The 15,318-nt window shown below is 51.6% G+C and overlaps 2 protein-coding genes across 6 annotated transcripts in view; both read right to left on the bottom strand.

The window, feature by feature from the left end:
- SLC6A12 (solute carrier family 6 member 12) overlaps nucleotides 1–6,843 on the bottom strand; it is a 34,949-nt gene extending 28,106 nt beyond the window's left edge. Inside the window, exons 1-4 of one of the 4 annotated variants that reach the window (XM_059683904.1) lie at nucleotides 5,575–6,843; nucleotides 5,090–5,190; nucleotides 3,184–3,267; nucleotides 942–1,220 (exon numbers count right to left, since the gene is read on the bottom strand). In XM_059683904.1, coding sequence (XP_059539887.1) covers nucleotides 942–1,155 — 214 coding nt within the window. In that variant the 5' untranslated portion in view covers nucleotides 1,156–1,220; nucleotides 3,184–3,267; nucleotides 5,090–5,190; nucleotides 5,575–6,843. Of the gene's footprint in view, nucleotides 1–941; nucleotides 1,221–3,183; nucleotides 3,268–4,153; nucleotides 4,292–4,481; nucleotides 4,935–5,089; nucleotides 5,389–5,574 lie in introns of those variants that run through there. The other 3 variants (XM_059683905.1, XM_059683907.1, XM_059683906.1) reach the window with 3 other exon arrangements.
- Nucleotides 6,844–10,724: 3,881 nt separating this feature from the next.
- Nucleotides 10,725–15,318, bottom strand: part of SLC6A13 (solute carrier family 6 member 13) — a 51,135-nt gene continuing 46,541 nt past the window's right edge. Inside the window, exons 10-15 of one of the 2 annotated variants that reach the window (XM_059683908.1) lie at nucleotides 14,636–14,748; nucleotides 13,958–14,095; nucleotides 13,108–13,210; nucleotides 12,591–12,691; nucleotides 11,492–11,662; nucleotides 10,725–11,178 (exon numbers count right to left, since the gene is read on the bottom strand). In XM_059683908.1, coding sequence (XP_059539891.1) covers nucleotides 11,056–11,178; nucleotides 11,492–11,662; nucleotides 12,591–12,691; nucleotides 13,108–13,210; nucleotides 13,958–14,095; nucleotides 14,636–14,748 — 749 coding nt within the window. In that variant the 3' untranslated portion in view covers nucleotides 10,725–11,055. The other variant, XM_059683909.1, reaches the window with a different exon arrangement.

Consider the following 15,318-nt stretch of genomic DNA (forward strand, 5'->3'; position numbering starts at 1 on the left):
AAACAAGTACGGGGTTTCTTTGGGGGATGATGAAAATGTCCCAAAATTAATGGTGGTGATGGCGGCACAGTTCTGTGAATACACTAAAAACCATTTAATTGTGCACTTAAAAGGAGTATTCTGGCCCCTCCCTACCAAGCCACTGCTCATTTTTACTATCAGTGCTGAAAAATAATAAAATTATGTTTCTTTAATTTTAAAAACTCATAGACAAGATAATATCTTTCCACTGATTGAAACTCCTCAGTGGTTCCCACCTCACTCGGAGCAGAGCCTGCGAGACCTGGGCTGCTGCCCCACTGTTCAAGTGTTCTACACCTGGTTTCCATCCATGAGAGTCGCTCCGTCACCTCCTTCAACTCTTTAGTCTAATGTCTCCTCCTCAGTGAAATGTTTCTTGGTATCTTATTTTATATTTCAAACCCCACTCCCCTACCCTGTAGCCCAGCATTCCCTATCCCTCTTCCCGGCTTTGCTTCTCACCATTTCACTCATCACCATTTGACATACCACATATTTTACTTATTTGTCTGTAATCTGCCACCCTTCACTAGAATACAACATGTGGAATAGGTTTGTTTTGTATCTAGGACAGTGGCTGGCACATGCTATGCCCACAATAATATTAGTTGAATAAATGAATGACTCCTGTCAACACTGGCATGTATACAGAGCAATGAAGGAGCTTATTAAAAACTCAGATTCCTAGGTCCTGCTGTTGCTCATTTAATCTTTGCTGTAGCCCTGTGGGGTGTCATCGCCATTTCACAGAGGGGGACACTAAGGCCAGTGATGGAGCTAGAACTCGAACTCAAGTCCTCTGCTCCATCCCAGCTTCCTTCCATTTTACCACAATGCCCAGGCAGGAGGCACCCGGGTGGGCACTGCCTGGTTATCAGGGCACAGCTCTCCCCACCGCGCCTACCTCAAAATGAACTCACCACCTCCATTTTTGTAGCAGAGATAAGGAAACCTCCAGACATTGCCCAGCCCAATGATCTCCCCGGCCACTGACAGCACAAACTCCATCTTGTTGGTCCATTGGCCCCGATCCTTCACCTGGTCCTCGCCTTCCTGGTCCAGCTTCTCTCCCTCCTCAGGGACCCAGGTGACCATAGGAGGCACATCCTCGTGAGCTGCCACTTTCCTGTCCATAGCCCCGTAATGGATCCAGAGGCCACTGAGCTGGGAGTGGGGCCAGATGGTGAGAGAGGCACAGCCTGGTGGGAGGAAAAGCAATGAGCTGTGCAACCCCAACACATGCCAGCCATCCCTGCTTTCCCCACCCTAATCTTTAATTATTGTTGGAATATTGCTTTAATATTGCTGGAATGTTGCTTTGAAATTGATTTACTTCTGAAGCTCTCAATGGCATATACACCTAAAGTTATGCTTTGCTCTCGTGACTCTAAAAACAAATAGGGACCAAATCTTAGCTTGCCCATTTTGTCGATGGGAACACCCAGGCCTTGACAGATGAAGTGACTTGTCTAAAACCATTTAGAACTATATTTAAACCCAGGCTTCCTGCCTTTTATTCCAAGTCACTTTTGATCTTCACAGCCAGCCACCTGTGTGCCCCAGCTCCTCAGCCTTCAGGCCAGAAGGGATCAAGGCTGCCAGGGATGACAGGTCAAAGGGCAGATGTGGCGGAGGTGACTGCATGGTTTTCTGCTGGCCAGCTGTGTGCTCGTCCCTGTGCCAGAGTGATCGACGAACTCAGGGTAAACATGGGAGCCAGCTAGCTCGAGACATCTGATTGGGCGGGAAGGGGAAGGTGGGACCTCTGAACAAGGCCAGATGAGGACTAGGATTGGTGCCAGGACCGAGGGTAGGACTTCAAAGGAACCCTGGTTCTTTTTCTCTGTTGGACCTCTGTTCTGAGAACAGGGTGGAGTCCTGGTGATGGAAGGGATCACCAGAGCGATTCTCACTTGGGTGGTGGTCTTCTCCAGATCAGAGTGACCCCTCAAGGAATGGGCTTGGAAGTAGCTGCATATCATAGCAGGTCACTGCCCTTCCCTCCTCTTTGCTCTACTAATGAGCCCAAAGCTCCCTGGACTTTCAGGAAAATCACGTGGGCCACTCAGTTTTACTCTGCCCTCTTGTTGTCTGTTTGTCAATTGCCACGACACAGATGGCTGGTGTTGTACTAAAAATCGCTATTTGCCTCCCCTTCTCTCTCCCCCACCCCACAATCTCCCTGAGGCTACCTCTTGCCTCTGTTTCCCTTGGGCTGCCAGGAGGAGGTGCCAAGAGTGCAGAGGGGAGCACCCCTCCTCCCCGCTCCTTGCCTACGAAGGAAGGGCGTTGGGGCATCAAGTCACTCGGAGTCACCAAGTGCTCCATGCTCCTCCATGGCTCTGGGGAAACACAGGGTCCTTTTTATTAAAAGAAGAGTCTGTGTTTATTTGTTGGTCCTTTTAACCCAGGCAACAGCCCAAGTCCAAGGTGTGGCAGGAGCCATTCAAGGTTGTGGAAATTTTTGAAGGTGACTTGAAGGGTGCAGGTTATCCCAGGAATGGGAACGCATGTCAGGGTGAAATTCCGGTGTTGGCACCTACTCAGAGGCTGCTATTGCAAGCTCAGCCTCGGAGGGGAGATGAGGAGAGAGGCACACAGTGGAAATCAGAGGCCTCAGCCTCTGATATAAGGGAGCGTGAGTGGAAGAAGGGAATGGAGCAAGCTCCGGGTTCAGAGTAAGCAGCAGACCTCAAGGGCCTTGGGAACCAGAGCCTTAGGTTGAAAGAGCAGGGTAGTCTAGCCCCAGGGGGAACGTTGATGATACCTGAACCAACTGTAGATGCTGCTACAGAATTTCAGCTGGGGCACCTTGAGGACCGGCCCTTGAATCATTATCAAACAAATGAATGGATGGACGGATGGGTGAATGAATGAATGAATGAATGGATTAAAAAACTGATGAAAAAAGCACCAGACAGAAACCAAAGTTCTAGTCCAAACTGACCTAACAATAGTAATCAGTTAACATTTGAATAAGCTCTGTCCTAAAAACATATACATCTTTATATACATTATTTGATTTCATCTTCATCAAAATCTTTGGGTATTACTATTAACTCCATTTTATAAATGAGGAAATGCTCAGAGAAATTAAGGACGAGAACTGAGCACATCGGGTGCTCAGTAAAAGCTTTTTTTGAATGGTTTGCATAAACTTACCAAAGCAGTAAGTAGTGGAGCTGAGTCTCTAACTTGCTGTGTGACCTTAGGCAAATCACACCTCCTCTCTGGGCTTCACGCCTCCTGGAAGAGAGAATAACCTCTGCTCAGTAGGGGTGTTGGGAGGGCAGGGGATCAAAATCAGATCCTTAAAAGACAAGGAGAGACCATTGTCTTTGCTTGCCAAGCCATAGGGTAGCTCAGCTCAGGGTGAGCTTGAGCACAAGAGTCGCCAAAGGGATGGTCAGGAGGCAAGGCTTACTGCTCCCCGACCTGAAGCAGCTATTTCAGGGCTAAGCTGTCCTCAGCAGTTAGAGGTGGGGAAGGAGTACATGCGAGGGAGCCAGAGGAGAGAGTGGGATCAGGAAGCAAATCTCAGAACCCAGTTTGGCCACAGGATTTGGGTTGTGTTGCAGATGGGATGGGGAGAGAAGAGAACATGAACTCATGAACTGACACTAATGTGACTTTTTTTTAGTTAAAAAAAATGATATTGGGAGGACCATAACTTATGGGTAAGAATGAAAAACCGGAATGGCAGAAGGAACGCGAGGGCATGTGAAAAGGAAAGCTGGCCCAGAGCCAGGGTAAGTCAGGGGGAAACAGGCTTAATTTGAGCAACCGGGATTCAGGTTAGACTCAGGGAAGAAATGTCCGGGAAGATGTTAGGCATCAAAACAAGCTGTACAGAGCTCTCCTTTTTGGGATACTTTCAAAAGCCAGAAGGACAGTACACCTGGCCCTCCTGCTACCCTCACCCCACCCCCGCTGTGCCCTTCCACTGAAGCCCATTTGCTAAGGATAAACAGCAGTGTTGTCCACGGTCAGGATGACTTCCAGAGATCTCCCCCTTCCCAAGTCCACCCCAGCCCTGTCACCTCTCCAGCCCCTAGCATCATCTCCCCAGGCTGCCCACCTGCTCTGCCAAGCTGCAGCAGGGTGTGGGGGCATGCAATGGACCTCACCATACCTCAGTGCCCTCCAGAAGCAAAGACCCAGCGGCCACACTGGGCTGCGTGCTGCCCATCGAGGAAATATTCAAAAGACAGCAAGTCCAAAATTAACTGTTTGTAGGAGGCAGGCATGTGGACGGAGGCCTGGCCAGGGTCTAGCAGAGGAGCAGACAAGTGTAGAAACGCTACTCCCCGCATAACTGCTGGAACCCCAGCTCAGCCCTGTCACACCCCAGGCCAGCATGGGACACCCCAGCTCCTGCCTCAGCCCACACCCACATACCAGTTGCCGTTTCCGTACACACACTGGTGCCATTCCCGTCACGTCCCTTTGCACACACATACCTGTGTGCATGGCACCAAAACCTGGCTCCCGTCTAGTCCTTCATACCCTGGGGGCTGCTTGGCTTGGCTGGTAGCCGCCTGCACCTTCCGTCAGCCCCCTCACAACCCCCTTCAGGCACCAGCATGCCCATGCCTTCCCTGAGCCAGGCAGCTTCCTCCTCCTGCTCTGCTAGCAGGGGGACAGGAGCCCCTCACTAGTGGGGTGGGGGGCAGGAGCCCCTCCCTTGTGATTGCTAACTGCAGACCATGGGCCTTCGGGAATGGCCCAGGTTTCTTCTGTCTGCTTCTCCTCCCACATCGCTGGGCACCGTCTGCTTCCCTCTCGCTCTTAGTCAGGTGATCACCCCCTCCTTCACTCACTCCCTGTGGCTGTCCCCCATCTATGGACTTGTCTGCTCCCCAGGCTTATTCCGGAGCAACTCAGATGCCGTGGATGGTGAGGGGGAGCTGGGACACCCCTTGTCCTGGGATCCTGGGCATCAGACTGCTCTGGCCCAGTGCATTGCATCACAGACACACAGTCTGCCTCTCAGGTCTCCTGCTGCAGCCCCTCTGAGGACCCTCCCAGAGACTGTGAAGACAGGCCCAGCCCCCCACCTCCTGCTCACCTCAGCCCCGATCCCGGCTCCTGTGGTCAGCTCAGCTCCATGCCTCAGGTCCCCAGGAGAGCCCAGGGAAGCCACTACGGGAATACCCAGAGAGACAGGACCTGAAAGGGAAATTGTCCTCCACCTTCGCTCCTTCTCCTGTTCTCCCAGCTCAGAATCCCATCTGAGCTGTGTCCTGGGCTCCCAGACAGAAAGTGACTGGCGTGTGTGTGTGAGTGTATTGGGAAGTGAAGGGGCAGAGAAATACCACGAGCAACAGGAGGGATTGAGGTCAAAAGTTTGTGAACCAGGATTACAACATCTAATCTCAGTAAGTCAAGTCCTCTGTCCCCAGTCCCCCACCCCCACTCCCTCCCTCCGCAGCCCCTCCCGCCCTCCCAGCGTGCTGTCCCAAGAGGACCCCTCCAAGCGGGGCTCAGAGACTCAGATCTGACCTCAGCTCTCCTCCTTTTGTTCCTTGCCCTTTCCCTCATCCCCCTTCTCACCTTGCCCGCTCCTGGTACCAGCTCCTTCCTAGGGGTGAGGAGATGAGGCCAGCCCTCTCTCGCCAGAGCAGAGGACAGAGCACCAACTCCCAGGCTGGAAACCGAGAACCTCAGAGGGGAGTTGGCCTCAGTGACAGAGTCCAGGAGGAGGGTGAATCACATGCTGGACTTTTCCACCAAGTACTTGCCCTCTGTGGTTTCGAGGCAGGCTCTGGACCTGCACAGCAACTACCCTCTTCCTTGGGATTTTCCTAGAGAAAGTGCCCAGAGCACACCTCAAGGAACCCAAAGGACACAGGTTTGCAGTCACACCTGAGTTTGAACTCCTCCTCTTCTCATTTACCGTCATGTGAGCCTCCGTTTATCAATCTGTAAAAGGTACCAGTATATTACAATACCCACTTTGTAGAGTTGCTGTGAGGGCTGAAGCAATAGGGTAAACTGCTTGGGATAACATAGGTGCTTACGGGGAGTTGTAGGTGTTTGCTGTGGGTCCTCCGAAGGCTGGGGCTGGGGTGGTAGAGTGTGTGGTCCAGGCAGCCCTAAGGCACACAGCTGTGCCTTGTCTGGTTGCCTGGCAGCTATGAGTGGTGAAACGCACTGAATAATGTGTATGTCCCATGCTGTGCGCCCAGTGAGCTTATCCAGAACAGGGTCCTGTCTCTATTCCTGAGCACACCCTCACGGTGTTGGAGGACTGACCGAGGCCCATTCATTCAGATTCATTCAGAACAGCTGGTGTCTCTTTCAAGGCAATGAAGATGCTTCTTCAGCTGTAGATGGTACGGAGGAGGGGAAGTTGTGGGGAGAAAGGGAAATTTCCCTTTGCAGGAGCTTCCCCTATATATTTTAGAACTTCCCAGCAGGGCTGAGATTGAAGTGAGAATCTCTGTTTGTAATTTTCCATCAAGCACCCCCCTCGCTGTATCTCAGGCCCCTCCTCAGCACCTCCTGTGGGTTTCCCTGCCAAGGGGAAGCCAGAGTGAATCTCAATTCTCAGACCTTTGCCTCTGAGAAAGCAGGAGGCGGGCTGGGGGTCACGCCCAGCAGAGCAGGGTGTGAGGAGAGCAGCCAGAACTCACACTCCAGTCACCCTGTGCTCACCTGGGTGCTGTGGCCTGCACTGCTGCCTCTGCCCTGTTCAGCATGCTGGGCCCATGTGCCCACCATGGAGCTTACTGCAGAAGGGACACCAACGTCCATTCAGCTATTCCAGAACAAAATGCCCACCCGGCCTCTCCGTGAAGGGGAGCGAGAGGGAAGAGAATCAGATGAGGCAGAGGACGAATATCCTAGCCATTCATTCATTCATTCAAGCACTCTATTTTATGCCGACAAGGTGTCACACTTTCTGCTAGTACCTGGAGATATGCGTGGTTCAGCAGTCTTGTCATCTCTCCTTCACCTTGTAGAACAGCTGCCTTGTTTGACCTGGCCTCCCTTGAACTTGAAACCTCACAAACTCAAGCCCACTCCAACTCCCCACCCCCCACTCCAGCCTCCACTGGACACTCAGAGCAATTGATAAAGCCCTGCGGGCCAGCAACCCCATCTGTGCAAAAGGCAGGATCCCTAAACTACCTGGAAAGCCTACCGGAGACTGGCAGTTTTCATACTGGGGAGGGTTCAGAGATAAGACGGAATATGGTTAAATAAATCAGTTATCTCACTGCAGTGAGAGCCGTGAACCCCATAGAATCTTCTCATCTCCTGCCCCCATGCCTGCTTTTAGTGGGCCTGGCATGGAACCTATTTCCTACGCATCTCACTCAGGCTAGGTGCTTTACATGTTACTCCATTTGCTCCTCACAAGAACCTTGAAATGTAGAAATTATCAGCCCCATTTTACAGATAAGAACTTTGGGGTGATTTGTCCTAGGGCCATGTAGAACTAAATGATGGAGCTAGGATTTGAACCTGGAACTCTTGGCTCCAAAAATCTATGCTTGTACTGCAGCATACTGTTGCCCAGACCCTGACTATTTAAAGAGCAGGTGTCACATTCTGTAACTCTGTGTTTTTTGTCCCCAGCATTTATTACAGTGCTGGCAGAGTAGGCATTCAATATTTCTCGGGTGGGTGGATGGGTGTGTGGGTGGGTGGCTGGGTGTGCGGGCAGATGGGTGGGTGTGCGGGTGGGTGGCTGGGTGGATAGATGCAGCTTGAGGGGGGAGATGATCTTAGTCTTCTCTCTTCTGGGAGGACATTGGTCTCCCAGAACCAGGGGATAGACTGGGGCTTGGAGGACTCAGACCTGATTTTCTTGGACAACATTCCTGGTGCTGAAAGGGCACGAGGCCCACAGCAGGCAGGGTTATTTTAGGGCTACCTCTCCCTTGCCTCCTAGCAAAAATGCTTAGCTCAATTAATGTGTAGCCTTCTTTCTGGGGCCCAGTGCAACCAGATGCCTGAGGCCAGGAAGCCAGAGGACAGCAAGGATGTCTCTGAACTCCTGGGTTTTTCTGTTTCATTGACAACCCAATATGGTGGGGCTGGAGTCAAGGGAAATAGGATAGGTGCTTTCCCAGAGCAGCTCTCCTCCACTGGACTCCAGCAACGCAATGATGTAAGTATTCTTATTCCCACTTTACAGAGGAGAAAACAAATGATCAGAGAGATTAACTTGCCCAAGGTCACAGAGCTAGTACACGCAGGCTAGGCCCTACACCTCAGGACTACAGCCTCTATGAGGGAGTGTACTCGGCTCTCAGTGGCGTGGCTGAGCTTGTGCACATTTATCTGATGGTAATGAAGGAGTGCGTCTGTGTGCAGATGTATGGATCAACCTGAAATGTGTGCCGGGTCCGAGGTGTGAGATCTGAGGCCCCAAGGCAGCCTGGTGGGCTTGGTACATGACTAGTTACTTCCCTATCTCCAAAGGCCCTGTTTGTAAGTCTCCAGTTTCCTATGCGTCTGCTCTCTCCATTCAGCTCTCACTTGCCGCAAGGCTCTCTGCCTGCCTTTCTTCCTTTGACTTTCTTCTCCAACAGGTGTGGTCTCTAAATAAGAGAAGACTCCCCTGCCTTTTACATCTTCTTCCTCTGAGAACAGAGGATCTGGTATCTGCCCTTCCAGGCAGAGAGAGCAAATGGACTGAGCTCACCCTGTCCACACCTCCCTGGGCTAAAACCACGCCTGCGCGTTCCTGCTCCCTTTCCCCATGCTGACCCAGGCAAGTGGCTTTTCTCGCACATCTCTGCCTGTCAACCCCGCTGGTTGTTGGAGCAGATCCTTCTCATCCACCCTCCAACTAATTAATGACCTCAGGCTCACACACCCACTGCCTCATTTGAGCCCTACAACAAACCTATGGGTGGGTGAGGTGCATGGTGTTATCTCCACCTGAAAAACACACACACACACACACAAAACACACCAAAGACCTGAATTCCAAGCAACTTCCACAAAGACACACAGCAAGACAGAGGCAGGTCAGGACTAGAGTCTGCATCTCTTAATTCTTATACTAATGGATTCTTTTCACGGTACGTCCACCATTAATGCCTCTCCTAAATGGGATTCAAATCACCATTACTGAACTGCCTGCATCCCTCCCCAGGCCTAGCAGATTCTTGCAACTTTGATCAAATGGATGGATAGAGAGACAGATATTACACCCTCAGAATGGCCTTCCCAGACCACCTAACCCAAGTCATCGGGTACCTTCCACACCCAGTTATTCTTTCTCATAGCACTTTGCTCTTTTCTTTCATTGCATTTGTCACAATCTGTCACGTAAACAGTCTGTTTTTGCTCCTCGTGTGTCATGAGCATAGCACAGGCACACAGTAGGTGTTCCGGGAATATTGTCAGATGGATGGAGATGCCAGGTGTGGTGTCTCGAGTTTCAGCACGTTTCTCTAGCAGGTTTATTCCTCCCTCCTCAGGCCTGTGACTGAGCCTGGCATATGTGGGGGACACCCACCCAGTCATGTCCAGAAGGAGCAGCCAAGGCCAACAGTAGGCAGGGCTGCTTTCTCTAATTCTTATAAACTCTCCCAACAACAACAACAAATCAAACCCTGAAGACCAGAAAAGATTCCAGTGCCTTTTCCCACTAACTAACTTGTAAAACAACAACTAAGTAAACCACCCAGGGAATGCCTGCACCCCTCGCCTGCAGTTCCAGGAATCGCTGAATGCTCCCCTGGAACAGCTCGGGAAGAAGGTAGGGGAGGGTAGGTGGGGGTAAGGGGGAGAGATCAACCAAAGAACTTGTATGCATGCAAATAAGCCTAACCAATGGACACAGACATCAGGGGGGTGAGGGCATGAGCGGGGGTGGGGGGTGGGGGGCAATGGGGGATAAGGACACATATGCAATACCTTAATCAATAAAGAAAGAAAAGAACCATCAAAGCCTCCACATGTTCAGGGAGAAATGCAGTTGTGTGTGTTCAGCCACACACACACACACACACACACACACACACACACACACACACACATGCTCCACACACAGCTCAGAGGTGAGGCTGTGGGACACACCTGTGGGATTCTCTGGGGCCAAGGTCATGCCCACTTGGCCTTCCACCTGGGTCTTCTTTGCAGCCTAACCCTAAGAGTTCATCTCGCAGCGCAGGCCACCCCCTCGTGGCCATGTCTGGTGGTGCTGCAGTGGTAGCTATCCTCTTTTCAGCGGGAGAGCCTGGAGTCCTGAGGAAGCGGAGTCCCTCTGCTGGCTGAGCTCGGGTAGTGCCACTGCTGTCCCTCTCTTTTGCCCCTGACGCCAAGCCCTGGGCAGGCAGGCACACAGACACAGGTTTGGCAGGCGGGGTCAGGCAAGGGAAACATGGGCAGAAGAAGCCCAACCACTTTTTCCACTTCCTTCCTGTAGCTAGGAAGGGCTCCTCCTTCATTCTCCTCTCCATTGCCTTCCTTATTCCACAGAGGGGAGGAGGAAGGAAGGACTCTAGTAGAAGCACGGACAGAGGTGTGACAGATACCACCCCCTCTGGTCCGAGTGTCTGGTGATGGAGGACCTCAGTCAGCCCCATCACCCTTCTCCCTACAGCAATCCCCTCTGCTCATGGTCCACAAGAACTCAGCGGGGGAAGGAGACGGGGGTCTCCTAAAGCCACAACTTTAAAGTGATGAAGGGGTCAAGGTAGCAAGGTGGAGGGGCAGGAACCAGGCAGAACTCCTAGCGGTCAGTGGGAAGAACTTGTATTTAATGGAATGAAGGGTAAGAGGGCCCAGAAGCCAAACAGACCTCCCATCCCACCCACCAGTCCTCACCCAGCTTCCCCAGCCCACCTCAAAGGGGATGCTGTGGATACTAGCAGCTCACACCTGCTTAGCCACCCCTGGGGCAGGGAAGTTGGAATGAGAGGCACCCAGCTCAGAAGGTGGATTCCAAAATTCCCCTTTGTCTTATCTACCCCAGGTAGGAGACAGAAGCACAGAGGGACTGCTCCTGCCCTCCCCTTCTGCAGCTGTCCCCACAGCCAGGCCCACAGGCACTGTCCACGGGCCTGCCCCCTAGCAGTGGGACTCTAGTTCTGTGAGTCTGAGAAGTGATGTCCTGGGTGTGGCAGGGGCAGAGGGTCCTGCTTGGTTCCGCTGGGTCAGTTCCTCAGCTGGGCACACGAGCTGGTGAATTCTCTGGAAGGAGAGTGGAGGTGGCTGCCTTGAGGTGGAGTGGGGGAGGGGGTAGCAGGTCTCCAGTTGCCCTCATCACCAATGCCTGCCTGCTCCCCATACACAATCATGCCCTCCAGGTGCCGCCCTACAATGACAGCCGGTGTCTTGGAGGCATCCAGTCTCTTTCTTAGACTTTTAAGCACTCACTCCATCCCTCCCCGGTCCCCACGCCAGGCCCCCAGTGCACCAGTGTCTACCCTGGCAGGCAGCCATCTACCATCATCCACTAGGGTTTCTCCCCCTCTGACTGCCCTCCTCCCCACTCACTTCCTACCTCTCTGAAGGAGCCCTTGAGGGTGCTGAGTTTGTAGAAGCTCCAGGCAGGAATACAGACCATGGAGGACAGAGCCAGGAGCCAGCCCAGGGCATCCCCCCACCAGGGATACGTGTACTTCTTGTTGTAGGTCAGCGGGGTGTACTTGATCAAGGAGAAGAGGAAGGTGGCCTGAGGGTGAGATCAGAAGAGAAAGGGGCTGGGAAGCAGGGACCCTGTGCCCTCAGCGCCCCCTGGAGGAACTGGCAGAGATCACACTCCAGCCTGGATTTTTCTCCAGGCTCGTCTGGGCCAATCAGCCTTCATCCACACTGCTCAGAATCCACATACCCCCAGTGGGTGTTTCCCGGGCACCTACCCTGTCCCTCCAGGGCTCCTGTGCCCATGGGGCACCTCTAAACATGGTTGGCTCCCAATTAAGACATGACAGTATTCCTGCTGGTGCTTTCAGTTGTTTAAGTCTCCTGTACCATCTGGTGAGGCTCTGCATATCTCGAGGATAGAGGGTAGGCCCCACTTAGATCCTGAATATAGTGCGTGCTGGGGAGTGGCTGACTCAGATGGATAAACCGGAGGAAGAAGGTGGTTCATGGCTCAGACTCTGGAGCCCAGCACCTGGGCTTGAAGCCTAGCCCTCAGCCACTTTTTAGCTCGGGGGCATTGCTAAACCCCTTTGGCTTCAGTTTCTCTGTCAAATAAATATAATAGCAGTTCTTACTTTATGGGGTCCTTGTGAGGATTAAATAGGTTAAGATATATAAAGCACTCTGTGCCCAGCACAAGGTACGTGCTCTGTAACTTTTGCTATTACTATTGCTGTGGTTCTCAGTATTATCATGAGTGGTCCAATGCACTTGGGTTTCCATCCTGCCTGCAACATTACACGCATGTTGTGTGGCTGGTCACACAGTCTGACAGCTCTGGACCTCAGTTTATGCTTCTGCTGTCATTGTCTAAAATCCAACAGGAGGATGGATGAAAACCTAAAATGACTCTCGATGCCCACAGAGAAGCCCCTTCTCGGACTAACAGCCTACCTAGCCTCCTGCTACCATCTCTCTATCCCTCCTCCGGCTTCCCTCCCTGAAGGTTATCTTACTGTGCACACGGCTGGTGTGAGGAAGAGCCAACAATATTTGATAAGAGGCCAAGGCCTGTACCCAATCATATCTTCAATGTTGTCATAGAAGCGCCCAGCTCCTACAATGTAGAGAAGGAAAGAAGGGAGAGAAAGGGCATTCTTCAGCATCTCCGATGCACAGGAGATATCATGGCTGTCTTCACAGATCCCTGCTGGAGGAAAGCTCTTCCCTGGGATTCAGAGGCAATAACTTTCTGATGGTTAAGGCTGTTACAGGCCGAAAAGGTTTGGATAGGACAGGATATGGGCCCATCTGAAGTGGTTTCGGTGCAGCCATAACCAGGAGGGGGGTAGACAAGGTAACCTCTGGAGGGCCCTTCCAATGGTAGCAACTTATGGTTCTTGAGATTTTCGAGGTCGGGTAGAGGAGGGGTCCAAAGAAAAGGTGGGTGTGAGCAGTGGGCACCTACCTCTCTTTTGTCTAAGGGCCCTGACTGGGGTAGAGGTGAGTACTGGGTTAGGGAGAGTCACTCACCATAGACCCAAGCCACACAGAGGGACTCAAAGATGGCCACGAACAGGAGGCACATGCCACTGGCTGCGTAGTTGTCAAAGAGCTGAAACACGTACATACCGCCCTGCCGGGGAGGAGATAAAAAACAGAATTTATTCAGAGGAAACAGACAGACTTAGCCCCTCACCATACAGCTTCACACCCTCGGGGCACAGAACAGAGTTGGTGGGGATCACAGAAGACAGATATTAAAAGAGAATGTAGTTTGTAAGTTGTAAGGCACTAGGCAGGTATGAAACAATAATTATTTCTTATTATTGTTTTTGGACGGATGAGAGATGAAAAAGACAGCTATTATTAGATTGTCCCCGAGAACATTTTGGGATTGACCCAAACGTCCAAGACATAATGTGCACTTTTTTTGGCACAGATCAGGGTAGGGGCTGGCATTGGTATTACCAGGCTGACAAGCCCCATCGCCTTCCTTCTCCTTTGAGACGTCACACAGAATATCACCCATTCCCAGGGCGACCTTTCTCCCCTTGAAGTTTATCCCCAGAACTTGGTGCAGCCGCCTGGGAAATTATGAAAACTTGTTGGACAGGCAGTTTTTCCTAATCCAAGACTATCCTTTCCACACCTCTTAGTTTGACATGGAGCCAGAGTACCCCTCACCCATTCCCCAGAAGTAGGTGGTCAGTGCCCAAAGGCCAAAGGAGGGACTTGCCTACTTTGTGCTTCCTGTGGTTGGGAAAGGAGAGTCCCAGTGCCCTGAAGCCACAGCAGCCTGCTTCACCGAACAGGTGGCAGTTGTCCACCTTTGCTTCACCTCTTCGCCCTGTCCCCACCTTCAAGCCTCCCAGAGCCTCACCTCTGTGACCATAACCAGCCCAACAAGGAAGGAGATGACAGACACTCCAAGGATGAGGACCTCCCTCCGGTTCTTCTTGCGGAACACACGGGGGTACAAGTCCACCAGCGCCGTCACCAGGCTCTCTACGCACACAAACTGGATGACAGGGCGAAAAAATGGAGGGAAAGAGAGCTCCCAAAATAAGCTCCATCAACTAGCTCTGGCTCAGCCCAGCCAGGCTCCCTGACTCGGGTCTCCAGAGCAATCCTTGCATAGTTGGGTCTAGACCAGTGGTTCTCAACCTTCCTAATGCCGGGACCCTTTAATACAGTTCCTCATGTTGTGGTGACCCCCAATTTCATTGTTACAAATTGAACATAATTAAAGCATAGTGATCAATCACAAAAACAATATGTAATTATATATGTGTTTTCCAATGATCTTAGACGACCCCTGTGAAAGGGTCGTTCCACCCCCAAAGGGGTTGCGACCCACAGGTTGAGAACTGCTGGTCTAGATGTACCCTTCAAGCGCCTCTTGGTCCCTGGAAGGGCATCCACGTCTGACATTCACCAAGTCCCCAACTGTTTTGAGGTCCATCATGGCATCAAGCTCAAATGCATGCCTCTGCCCCCCCTCGCCCAGCCCACCCACACCGATTCATCTCTCAGCCTCTGAGTAGCTGCCTCTTGATACCTGGCTATCCAGTCCCAGAAGAATGATCATGAAGAAGAAGCAGCAGGCCCAGAGAGGAGAAAAGGGCAGCATCACCACAGCCCGGGGGTAGGCGATGAAAGCCAGGCCAGGGCCTGCAGCAGGAAGCAGAGGAACAGAACCCAGTGCCTGAGCCAGCTTCAGTGTGGCACCATGGAATATCTGGAGCCAGAGGAAACTTCACCCCAAAGTTACTATCACCACCACCATCCTCACCCAGGAGAAACCACCCAAACCTCTACCTGGTCCTCAAATTTTCAAGGCACCACTCATTGTATTCTCATTGGCAGGAATCGAACTTAGACTCTAGTGATGAGCTCGGTGTGTCAGCATTTTGAAAAACCCTAACTTAACTCTGGTGCCGTGTCACATATAGAAATTTTTTGATATTTGCAACCATAGTAAAACAAAGATTTATATTTTTGATATTTATTTTATATATTTAAATGCCATTTAACAAAGAAAAATCAACCAAAAAAATGAGTTTGCATGTCACCTCTGACACAAGTGTCATAGGTTCGCCATCACTGACCTAGAGGCTATGTGTATAAAGGGTCTTGGAAAATACAAAGGGGTATATCACTCGCATTTCTATAAGTTCTATCCCAAATCGGACAAATCTATTGCCCCAAACCAGAGGTTGTAGAAGAACTCAGGGACTAGCC

The sequence above is a fragment of the Myotis daubentonii genome, chromosome 2 (genome assembly GCF_963259705.1).
Source record: "Myotis daubentonii chromosome 2, mMyoDau2.1, whole genome shotgun sequence".
NCBI classification, from domain to species: Eukaryota; Metazoa; Chordata; class Mammalia; order Chiroptera; family Vespertilionidae; genus Myotis; species Myotis daubentonii.